Source organism: Siphateles boraxobius, unplaced genomic scaffold (assembly GCF_051911475.1).
Source record: "Siphateles boraxobius isolate OS27281-9 unplaced genomic scaffold, OSU_SipBor_1 130, whole genome shotgun sequence".
In the NCBI taxonomy this organism is placed as follows: domain Eukaryota; kingdom Metazoa; phylum Chordata; class Actinopteri; order Cypriniformes; family Leuciscidae; genus Siphateles; species Siphateles boraxobius.
Genome location: NW_027508734.1, coordinates 4,095,919 through 4,107,500, shown reverse-complemented (window position 1 = coordinate 4,107,500; position 11,582 = coordinate 4,095,919). Strand labels below are relative to the sequence as shown.

General features: G+C 40.3%; 1 protein-coding gene across 5 annotated transcripts in view; it reads right to left on the bottom strand.

Moving 5' to 3' along the window:
* The window catches only part of arhgef11 (Rho guanine nucleotide exchange factor (GEF) 11), a 48,616-nt gene that overhangs the window by 29,331 nt on the left and 7,703 nt on the right, over nt 1-11,582 (bottom strand). For all 5 annotated transcript variants that reach the window (XR_013203569.1, XM_077227384.1, XM_077227386.1 and 2 more), the window contains 13 exons: nt 11,379-11,428; nt 11,223-11,280; nt 10,950-11,143; nt 7,398-7,469; nt 7,210-7,317; nt 5,617-5,665; nt 5,498-5,535; nt 5,300-5,389; nt 5,158-5,226; nt 3,193-3,297; nt 3,001-3,099; nt 2,873-2,915; nt 1,729-1,825 (listed from right to left, as the gene is read on the bottom strand). Coding sequence is in view for 4 of the 5 variants with exons in the window: in XM_077227384.1 (XP_077083499.1) it covers nt 1,729-1,825; nt 2,873-2,915; nt 3,001-3,099; nt 3,193-3,297; nt 5,158-5,226; nt 5,300-5,389; nt 5,498-5,535; nt 5,617-5,665; nt 7,210-7,317; nt 7,398-7,469; nt 10,950-11,143; nt 11,223-11,280; nt 11,379-11,428 (1,072 nt within the window). In the remaining variant the exon portion in view is untranslated. The remainder of the gene's footprint in view (nt 1-1,728; nt 1,826-2,872; nt 2,916-3,000; nt 3,100-3,192; nt 3,298-5,157; nt 5,227-5,299; nt 5,390-5,497; nt 5,536-5,616; nt 5,666-7,209; nt 7,318-7,397; nt 7,470-10,949; nt 11,144-11,222; nt 11,281-11,378; nt 11,429-11,582) is intronic.

Genomic DNA, 11,582 nt, shown 5'->3' with positions numbered 1-11,582 from the left:
TAGAGACGGATAAATATTGAGTCTGCTGTTTAAAACAGATAAAGAACCAATAGAGGAGAATAGTTTTGCGCGAACAGCGGCAGTATAATCGTGCAGTGTGTGCGTATCAAAAAATCTATTTCGATTTGAAGCTTGTGACAAATAAACGTGTACATCAACCCGATTACTTTATTTATCGTTCATGTAAACACCGTGTTCGGATTCATCAATCGGATTGATTTAATTCCGATTGAACCAAAAGATGTCCATGTAAACGTAGCTACTGAAAAGATAATTGATTTAGGGATGGGCAGGAGTGATCAAGTACTCGTTCGTGGCAACGTGAAAATGATGACCGCCCTGACTTTAAAAAAATATTTCTCTTCTTCTTTGGGGTGTGTTTCCCGAAAGCATTGTTAGCCAACTCGGCTTTGTTTCATGCTTGTGACCATCATCTTCCTCTTGATCACAGAGGTTTTCAATGGGGTTCAGGTCTGGAGATTGGGCTGGCCACGACAGGACCTGGATCTGGTGGTCCGCCATCGCCCTGGCTGTGTGGCATGGAGCATTGTCCTGTTGGAAAAACCAATCCTCAGACCTTAAAGTTGGGAAACATTGTCAGAACAGAAAGAAGCAAGATTTCTTTCAGGACAACCTTGTATGTGGCTTGATACACGCGTTCTTCATAAAGACAGCCTTGCTGAAGCCCCTCCAGATCATTAATGTTCAGGATTGTCCAACACATAGTCGTCTAATGGTTCGACCGAGACCAGGAGAGGCCTGTGAGACACTGTGGCTCGAGGTGGAGGATCAGGCCACAGTGTCTCCACCTCCTTGGTGGAGGATCGGTGATGATCTGGAGGGGCTTCAGCAAGGCTGTCTTTGTGAAGGACGCGTGTATCAAGCCACACACAAGGTTGTCCTGAAAGAAAACTTGCTTCTTTCTGTTCTGACAATGTTCCCCAACTTTAAGGATTGGTCTTTCCAGCAGGACAATGCTCCATGCCACACAGCCAGGGCGATGGAGGACCTGATGGAGGACCACCAGATCAAGACCCAGTCACGGACAGCCCAATCTCCAGACCTGAACCCCATTGAAAACCTCTGTGATCAAGAGGAAGATGATGGTCACAAGCATCAAACAAAGCCGAGCTGCTTGAGTTTTTGCACCAGGAGTGGCATAAAGTCCCCCAACATCACTGTGCGAGACTGGCTTGCCAAGACGCATGAAAGCTGTGATTGAAAATCAGGGTTATTCCACCAAATATTGATTTCTGAACTCTTCCTAAGTTAAAACATTAGTATTGTGTTGTTTAAAAATGAATATGAACTTATTTTCTTTCCATTATTCGAGGTCTGACAACACTGCATCTTTTTTGTTATTTTGACCAGTTGTCGTTTTCTGCAAATAAATGCTCTAAATGACAATATTTTTATTTGGAATTTGGGAGAAATGTTGCCAGTAGTTTATAGAATAAAACAAAAAAGTTAATTTTACCCAAACACATTTCTATGATTAGTAAAACCAGAGAAACTGATAATTTTGCAGTGGTCTCTTCAGTAGCAATCTGTTTCAGTATCAGTCGTTGTCTTTACATGCTTTTGATAAAGCTGCTGTGTTTCGGTTTCCTCTTTTGATCTTTGTAAGATCAAACTGTAATTTGAAAACACTGCAATTTTTTGGCGGATGAAATATGAAATGTTTACAGTCCCACACACACACACACACACACACACACACACACACACCTGTAGTCCTGGAGCTGGTCCTGGATGTCTGGAAGCACCTGCTGCTGGAGTTCAGAGAGCGGCCCTCGGATGTCCTCCTGCGCGTGGAGACGGTTCTCTACACACACACACACACACACACACACACACACACACACACACACACACCCCTCCATCATCATCATCATCACTGCCATCGCTTTCTGTTCAAGAGCTCGGAAAAATAGGGACGGCAAAATAATATTCGATGATCGCTGGGAATTACACGATTATAATTGCTCACCGGTAAACCGGCGTTCGCTCAAATCCCACTCCGACATTCAATTTCTTTGTACTGTCTATACGTGTTGGAGTAATTAAAGAAAACGGATTTATTTTCATATTTATGTTTAAATAATACAATGTTATCTTTTAATTTCATCTATGCTGATTATTTGAAAAGTGAACAGCATGAGTAAGATAGGATCATTAGATGCGCAATATATCGGGAGACGCATGGAGTGGGTCGGGTCACACATGATTTTGACCACTTTTTTAAAGTGAATTTTCGTTTTGTATGAATTGTATTTAAATTTTAACCAATGTTTTATCAACCAATTGCCTGGATTTAATAAATAAAAAGCAAATATAGCAGACAATATAATCAGGACATGGATGTGCCGGCGCGATTACTTGCATTGTGTGTGAACTGGAGCTCGTCTCATAAATGAACAGAAACTGAGAAATATATCTATAGAAAGCTTGAAATGTCTACTTTTAAACAAAACAATTCAAGACGAAAAGAAACAGACAACTCTCTGCTTATGTCATCCGTATGAAATGTGCATTTCTCTCTATAGGCACATTCACTACATTTGGACATTTTTGTCCATCGTCAACTTCATATTAGCAGCCGACACTGACACACACTGTGGACACACTGTGTGCTTGCTATGTTTGACACATTCATAATCATTACTGTTCCCGGTTCTTTGTGAAAGCTTTTAGGTGCGTTATTGGCAGCGTCAGCCTCTGGTTATATAAACCGCAGCAGCACCGAAAACATGGGGACTATTTTTTTTTTGACAATAATCGCACAACCAATTCAATATTCTATAATTAAATCAACTAATCGAATACTGGAAAATCGTGACTCATCCCTACTAAAAACAGCACTGAATCTCACCGATATCAGTCAGAAACTCCTCGCGGACTTTAATCTTCAGAGGCTGTGAAAATAGCATCAGAAATGGAGAGTTAATAATCAGACGAGCATCTGAATCTGCTGGATCATGTGTGTGACGGGACACTCACGGCATCGTGGTCCAGGAAGTGTGAGCAGATCTGAGGGGCGAGAGAGCGCGCGTCTTTCGGGCTGGAGCCCAGATACGCCTCCACACACAGGTAGAACAGCTACACATGAACACACACACACACACACACACACACGTGAGGACTGATGGTTTATTCATACGGCTCATGTAACGCTCCTGAAGCAGCACTGACCAGCGGGTTGGGATCCAGGAGCTGGCCGAACACATATCTCATGAACACCGTCATGTGTGCCGGACGACTCTTCAGCAGCTCGATGTCCTGGAACGGCCCGTCCATCTTATAACGGGAGAGAGTTCGAGATTAATCTCAATGCAAATCCCAGTGTGGCAAAAACAGTTGATTGTATTATATGTTGTAATTTTAAAAACTAAAACTAGTAAAAAATTGTTCATTCATTGAAATAAAGCTTAAATAAAATGAAAGACTATATTAAAAATTTTAAACTTAAAACACTTGATGAAATGTTGCTAATTTGAAGTGATAACATTGTATAACATTTGATAACATTTTATATTCGAATGTACTTCTCTTTTATGAATGCTTTTCTTTTATATTGTTGTATTTCTCTTTTATTTTTTCTTATTTTGTGAAGCGCTTTGAGATTTAACTTTTAAAGGCACTATAGAAAATAAAGTTTATTATTATTATTATTATTAATTAATATTTTGAATAGTTTTAAATTTGTTTTAATTTTGTTTACGTTTTAGTAATTTTGTTACATGCTTTTTGTTTTTTTAATTTTGGACCTTTTAGCACTTCAAAATAGCAACATTTCTCATTCTTACATTTTTTATGTATTATAGTTCATTATATTTCAGCTTTATTTAAATTAAATCTAAACAGTTTGTACTAGTTTTAGTTAAAAAAGACAACATTGATCAAAAGAATAAGCACAATCATCCACAATTTGTTTGGTACTTTGACAAAATTGTTTTATAACTACTTTTCAGCTCTATATGAAACTTGACCAAATAAACTTTCGTATATGCATTTAAAATGAAAATCTAATGCTGAACTTGTACTCTTACTTTGTCTGTGATATAAGTTGATCAGTTAATTGATTGCATTAAGTTTTCTTAAATATTTAACAATGCAAAAGAGGGCATTATCTTATTAAACATGCACTAATTTGCAACAACATTTTCAAAACATTTGCACCATGTTTTAGTAATAAAATAATGTATAAATCAGACAAAGAAAATTTGAAAAAAAAAACCTCACTAAAATCCTTCAGATTAGAATATAGATAAGAATAAAACTTTAAATGTTGGTGTATAAGATGCTGAATTAGAGAGAAAAAAAAAATTATTTCGAGAAAATAGCTTTTAAAGATATGTGCCATTTAAATCTGCAAACGCAAATAGATAAATGTACAATAAAATAAACTTTTAAAAGTGTATTTGTGTCAATCATTCACATCAAATGTTATTGCAAACCATTTAATTGTAGCTGAATATCCTGAACAAAAATCAACAGGCTAAAGAAAGCCTGTGCTTTAAAAATACTATAGAAAAACTACTAGCCTAACTAATATAAATATCAAGCATTATTAAAGACAAGTTAACACTCAGTTATTAAAAAGAACCCCAAAAAATTTGCAATCGCAAAAGAATAGATACAACTGAATAAAGATACGATTGAAATAAACAGTGTTTTAAGATTTCCAGGTTCAGAAACTGTAATCAAATGAAAAATAACACTGCACTTTATAAATAAAATATGCATTACATAGTTACAAAAGATATTCAGTCAAGAACGAGTGAATTTTCTCTTTGTCTTTTGTTTGATTAGCAGGAATATGAGGCTGCTGTCACTTTAAGAGCTGCACGGATCCAATATACTGTTACACACGTGCACAGAAAACACTGTTAGTGTGAGTCATTTAAAGTCATATTGAAATGCTCACAAAGAAATCGATAAGAGGAATTAACATTTGAATTTTATAACGAGGATCCGATTCTAGAATTGTGATCGATTTCCGATTCCCAACCCGAGCAGCGACATGACCAAAAGTAAATCTCAAAATTGAGCATTGCATGAAAAAAAACAATGTTTCTCGCCCTTAATAACTATCTTTTCATCAACTCACGAACCCCAATTTGGGAAACCCAGTGAAGTATGCAGTAAAACGTTCACCTCATTGATCGAATACCCATCATCCTCCTCTTCTTCTTCCTCTGGGCCAATGATCTGCGTCTTTCCTCCCTGGAGAGACACAAGACAATCAGACTCAAGACTCGACACCAAGCGCTCTACGGGAAACGAGTGTGTGTCTCACCGGGTCGGAGGGGTGTGTGTCGGACCCCTGCCGGCGGAGCGGGGGGTTCCTGAGGAAGGTGGAGGGGGAGGAGAAGGGACTCTCACACGCCTAAACAGGGACACGGAGGACGGGAAACAAACGGTTGGGCGGATCCAAGGATCGAAGGATAGGAGACGTTTGCTTCTGAGGATAATGAAAGAAGCGAATGAAACTCACCTCCACGTCTCCTTCACTGGAGTCCATCGATAACCGGCCTGCTCGAAAACACGAAAGACAACATTAATAACCAGAACCAATCATATGAGCTATTCAATATTAACATGCTGAACTCTGACCGTCTCCAGCTGTGAGATAGTTAGCAACAGCGTCAGAGCGAGTGCCGTCCTGGAAGAAGAAAAGATCGCAGCGTTAATGCAGGGATTCCTGCTAAACGAGCCTCGATCGAGTATCAAGTGCATAAATGAACATTTCTGTGTTGTAAATTATTAATTCTTTATTGATATTAGGACTTATTCTAATATGAATGAGCTGTAGCAGCCATCCAGGAAGAGAGAATATCCAGTAATGCGTGCTAAATGAGCCTCAACCAAGTATTAAGTGCATAAATTAACATTTCTATTCTGTAAATCCTTTTTTTTTTGATCTTATGACATATTTTAATATTTTGAGTAGTACTGTCAATCGATTAAAAAAAATGACTAGATTAATAATATTTCGGTGATTAATCACGATTAAAAACAGTTTTTTAATATATTTGATCATTTAAAAATTTCACAGTTAATCTACAAATTATTGTAGTGACAACATAAAGACAGGAGATTTTAAATACTTGTTTAATGGCATGTTTTTATGAATGGCCAGTATCACTTATACTAATCCAGCCTGATGTCTCATGAAAATGATTTTTTCCCCTAAATTTTAAACATTAGTTATAGACATTCAACATTACAGTGTAATTGAAAGCTATATTTTGTTTTAACATTTATTAGGCTTATTAAGTGAGCTTCAAACAATCCTCACATAAACCCATAATAAAATGTCATATTTACCGGTGTCATTCCTTTCTAACAAGTAGGACAATTACAGAAATTTAATAAAGTTATCAAACAGTCTGCACTGCATAAATTATAAATGAAACATAGATTAATCCTTATTAAAGCTACAAAAGTACGTTATTCAAGAGCAGAGTGTAATTTTCTCTGTTCCCTTTGTTCTTTGATGAACTTTACTTACAAAAAGCTTTATTGGCTGCTGGCCCTTTAAGAGCAGCCGCTGCTGACAGAGACGCGGATCTCACACACACCTCATTCTCTCAACTCTTTACCTTCATTTAAGACTTTATTTAACTCATTAAACTAAGACGGCTCTTATGGGGATACTCGACATTACTGACATTTTGGCATAAATGTGTGTGTTACTGTTCATTCAAGCGTGAAAAAGAACTGTATTCTGGCGCGTTGTCTGTATGCATGATACTGTCACACATCTTTCTGTGCGTCGTGTGTGTGTGCGACGTGTGTGTGTGTGTCACATAGACAGGATATTCACAGCCAGCACGTTCTCTTGTGTCTTGTCGCGCTCGAATGGTTTAAAGGGATTTGCATGACTAAAAGATAATATAAAGTAACGCTAGCCAAAGGATGACAGAAAAAACGGGCGTTAATTGCTTTAAATATTTTTAATGCGTTAAACTGAAAAAAAAAGAATAGCATGTAATTTTGAGATACTGGATTTTTGAGCTGATCTGTAATCATTGAAATTAAAACAAAAAAAGGCTTGAAATATTCTACTTTGTGTGTAATGAATCTAGAATATATGAATATTTCACTTTTCCATGATATTCTAATTTTTTGAGATGCATCTGACCATCGTGGCTCATCAGTAAAATAAACAAGAGTAATGATAGAAGATTGATGAACTAATCTCACCTCATCCTGCTGGATCTTCACTCTGACTTGATTGGCTCTTCGTTTGGCACTTTCTATTCGCTCCTCTAGTGAAGGGGAGGGGTTTCGAGACTGTTCCTCCAGGAAGTTCTGCACAGCAAATCTCATTAATGATGGGTTTAGATTTGACATGACAGAACACACACACACACACACACACACACACACACCTGTAGCTCTGCCTCCTCCTGCTCCAACATCTTTCTGAGGATTTCTGTGGCGTGTTTCTTTACCTCGGGGTCCTGAGAATGACGGAGAACAGCATTAAAGTGATGATCTCAATTTAAAGAGACACAGAACATGCAGACTTGTCTATTTGCAGTTCAATCTTTCAATCTCCTTCAGAGACACTAGTCCATAATCGCAAGTGTACAGCCCTACTTTTGATTTATTCATCCAAAATGTGAAAAATTCCACGACATTACACATACTGTAAATTACATTTTTATATCTGCTATTCAGGGGTGTGTTTCCCGTATAACACCGTAACTCGCTGCTTCACTGCTATAGTGTGATGCACCGGTGAAGAAATCAACTAGCGAGTCACGACTGTTTCCCGCAATGTCGTAAATTAGTCATTCAGCCACTAGGGCTGTCACTTTACGTTCGAAAATCGATTGCACAATCGATCGGACCAACCAACACAAGTTTCGAAAACAAAAATAGGGAATCGATTTTAACTGCCTTTTTTTTTTAACCAAAAATGTGTTTTAGGTAGACAGATCAATACAGTACACAGAACATGTAGGATGTTGGAAAATAACAATGTCTTTTCTGTTAACCAAATGCTTTTTAATATTCGCTATTACTTCAGTGCAAGTGAACAAGCGCGCCGTTATTTGTTGCTTATTGACGTGTATATTCAAGCAAGCCAGAAATGCACAGATTCTGCGCAATACGCTGTATTTAATATATCATGAGGACTCACGAGTTGCGTATTTGCGCTAAAACCCACGCAGATTTGGCTTACACAAACTTCCCCAGCAAAGTGAGTAAACATAGAAACACGCCAAATTGGCTCGTGATATGACAGCGTTACCCGCCAAAGTTCATTTTTATACCCGAATTTGGCGGGTGTTAATTTCAATCCTTGAATGTTGCACTCCTGTTTGTCATTGTGCAAAAAACTTGTGCGCGTCTCAAGCGCCCTCTTTACGTTCATCCTAATGCCTGTCAGTTGTCAGTGGATTTGCCAATATTTGGTGTTGAAAATGGAAACGTCTTTAGACATGGAAAATCGATTTTACAATCGATTCAATGAACACATATGTTGTTTTGCAATAAAATTACAGATATGTCATCTGAGGACTTTTTATAAAGCAAATTCTCATTCTCAGTTATTTTAATTTATTTCCAGATTCAATCAGAGGCTCGTTCTTGCACATTAGAGCACGTTCACACATGCGCACTCTTCAAAAACGACGCTTTAAACCTCTTGACAAACCTTTTGTATGTATTTTAAATAAAAGATACAGGTTGTACTGAATGTCATCTTGCTTATTTTGCTCAAGACAAAGATTTATTGGGTCCACATGTCATGCAAACAAGAAACTCTGCTTCTAACCACAGGTTTGAGAGGCAAACACACAACTTTACGAAGCTGTTTACGAATGTTCGTTAGAACTATGGTTTCGGGAAACACACCCGTTCTATTTTTCCACATTTACGTCTATATATTCTAGTCTTCAAAAGTCTTAAAGTCCCTGTGAAGGCAATTTAAAAAAAAATTCTAAACACATTACAAATGTTAGAAATGTATTGCTAAAGCATATTACAAAGACTGTGAACTGTGAAGTACTGAATTGTGGAGTTAGACCGTCAAACAGTTTTTCACAATTGCTATTTTCTGGATTTTTTGGGCGGGTCTAAAACGGGACTCGATGACGCACTGGAGCCCTGAGCTCCAGGACACGCCCCTACCTGATGACGCACTGGAGCCCCTGAGCTCCAGGACACGCCCCTACCTGATGACGCACTGGAGCCCCTGAGCTCCAGGACACGCCCCTACCTGATGACGCACTGGAGCCCCTGAGCTCCAGGACACGCCCCTACCTGATGACGCACTGGAGCCCCTGAGCTCCAGGACACGCCCCTACTTGATGACGCACTGGAGCCCCTGAGCTCCAGGACACGCCCCTACTTGATGACGCACTGGAGCCCCTGAGCTCAAGGACACGCCCCTACCTGATGACGCACTGGAGCCCCTGAGCTCCTGGACACGCCCCTACCTGATGACGCACTGGAGCCCCTGAGCTCCTGGACACGCCCCTACCTGATGACGCACTGGAGCCCCTGAGCTCCAGGACACGCCCCTACCTGATGACGCACTGGAGCCCCTGAGCTCCTGGACACGCCCCTACCTGATGACGCACTGGAGCCCCTGAGCTCCTGGACACGCCCCTACTTGATGACGCACTGGAGCCCCTGAGCTCCAGGACACGCCCCTACTTGATGACGCACTGGAGCCCCTGAGGGCTGGCCGCTCCACTAACAATATAAATAGAGCACATTCACATCAGTTTGGCTCTCAATCGCGAGTTACTGTCAGTACTATTATTTGTTACTACAGCGTACAGTTCGCTAGTTAGCTATGACTTCGTCATGGAAATCCGTACTACCTGGATGCGATCATGTACAAAACAGATCGGTGTCCTTATTTAAATTTCCTAAAAACGATCACATCAAGAAGAGGTGGATTAATTTTGTGAAGAGCCACCTTGATGGAGAGCTGAGGATCACCACCAAAACCCGCCTCTGTAGTGATCATTTTACACGGGATAGTTTTATAAACTTTCGTCAAAGTGCCCAACAATGAGTGTAAGTTGCCTTGTGTGCTTATGTTATAATTAACCTAATAATGGGGCTTTTCCACTGCATGGCACGGCACGCTTTGGCGCTTTTCCACTGCATGGTACGGTACGGTACGGCACGCTTCGACTCGCTTTAAATGGTACCACCTCTGTTGAGGTTCCAAGCGTACCGTACCGATACTAAAATGTGACGTGGAAGCACTGTAGATCACTGATTGGTCAGACAGACAGAATCGTCACTACCAGCGTCATTGTATTTGCGAGACATCAAACCCGCTAGATTTAAATAGCCAGTAACAGCCACCGCTGTAGCACCTGTTTTAAAACTACTTGCTTGACTTGCTTGAAGAAAAAAAACTTCCAAAAAAGAAATGGCTGAATCGTGGTCAGTGGACGAGAAGCGCAGACGTTCCTCTTGTTGGTTGCCGAGGAGCGGATAAACTATAACGATCAGTCATAATCCCACCCACTTTGAAGCGGTACTAACTGCAGTGGAAAAGCAACCGAGCTAAAGCGAACCGAGCCGTGCCGAGCTGTACCACGCAGTGGAAAAGCGAAGCGAGCCGAACCATGCCGCGCCGAGCCGAACAATACTGAGCCGTACCATGCAGTGGAAAAGAGCCATAAACTGCTAGGAGCATCCATTCCGGCTGTAGCGGATGACAGTTGAGTGTGGCAACGCCAGCTTTACCCCGAGTGGGTGTGGTTTCAGCGCAGCCAGCAGACACGCCCCCAGCGTTTGAGAGCAGAGACATTTTTTCAAGATTTTGATAGCTTATTTTATGTACTTGCCGGCTTTTTTTTATCATTCAAATTTGGCTGGGTGGCTAATAACACATTTTTCTTTGATATGACAAACTCAGAACACATACTTCATTTTGACTTTACAAGGACTTTAAAGCCATGATGCACCTGTAATGGTTTGGGTCCTGTGATTCTCTGAGTTGGGGTACTGCTTCCTGTGGGAGGAGTTAGTGGAGGTGGCGGGGCTTCCCCACCCAGTGCTGTCCTGTGATTGGGCAAGAGGTCAGTGGGGAGGGGCTGAAGCGGGACAGACCCGACTAAAGGAGGCGGGCCCTGAAGAGTCAACGCCACATACGTTCCAGCTATCAGAAGAAGAGAACACACATCAGCAACAAAACGCTTGAAAACTTCAACAACAAGATGATCGACCACAAGACTCACATTTGATCATCTTTACTACTTCCTGATGAGACATGGACGAAACCACTGAACCATTGACCTTAAAAGCAAACAGAGATGACAAATATGAAGTTAGTTATTAATTAAATTAGTATCACTAATGATTCACAATGCCAAAGCATGCTGTAGTGGGAATACCTTAATGATTCGGTCTCCTTCCTGGACTCCAGCTTTGACCGCCGCTCCTCCTGTGAGGACAAACGAAGCAGGTTTGACTGTCATAATTGTTTATTGTCTGACTGGGTTTATCAAGATACATTACTGATCAAAAGTTTGAGGTCAGTGAGATTTGACTGAAGTCCTGTGCTCACCAAGGCTGAAATTATTTGGAAAAAAATACAG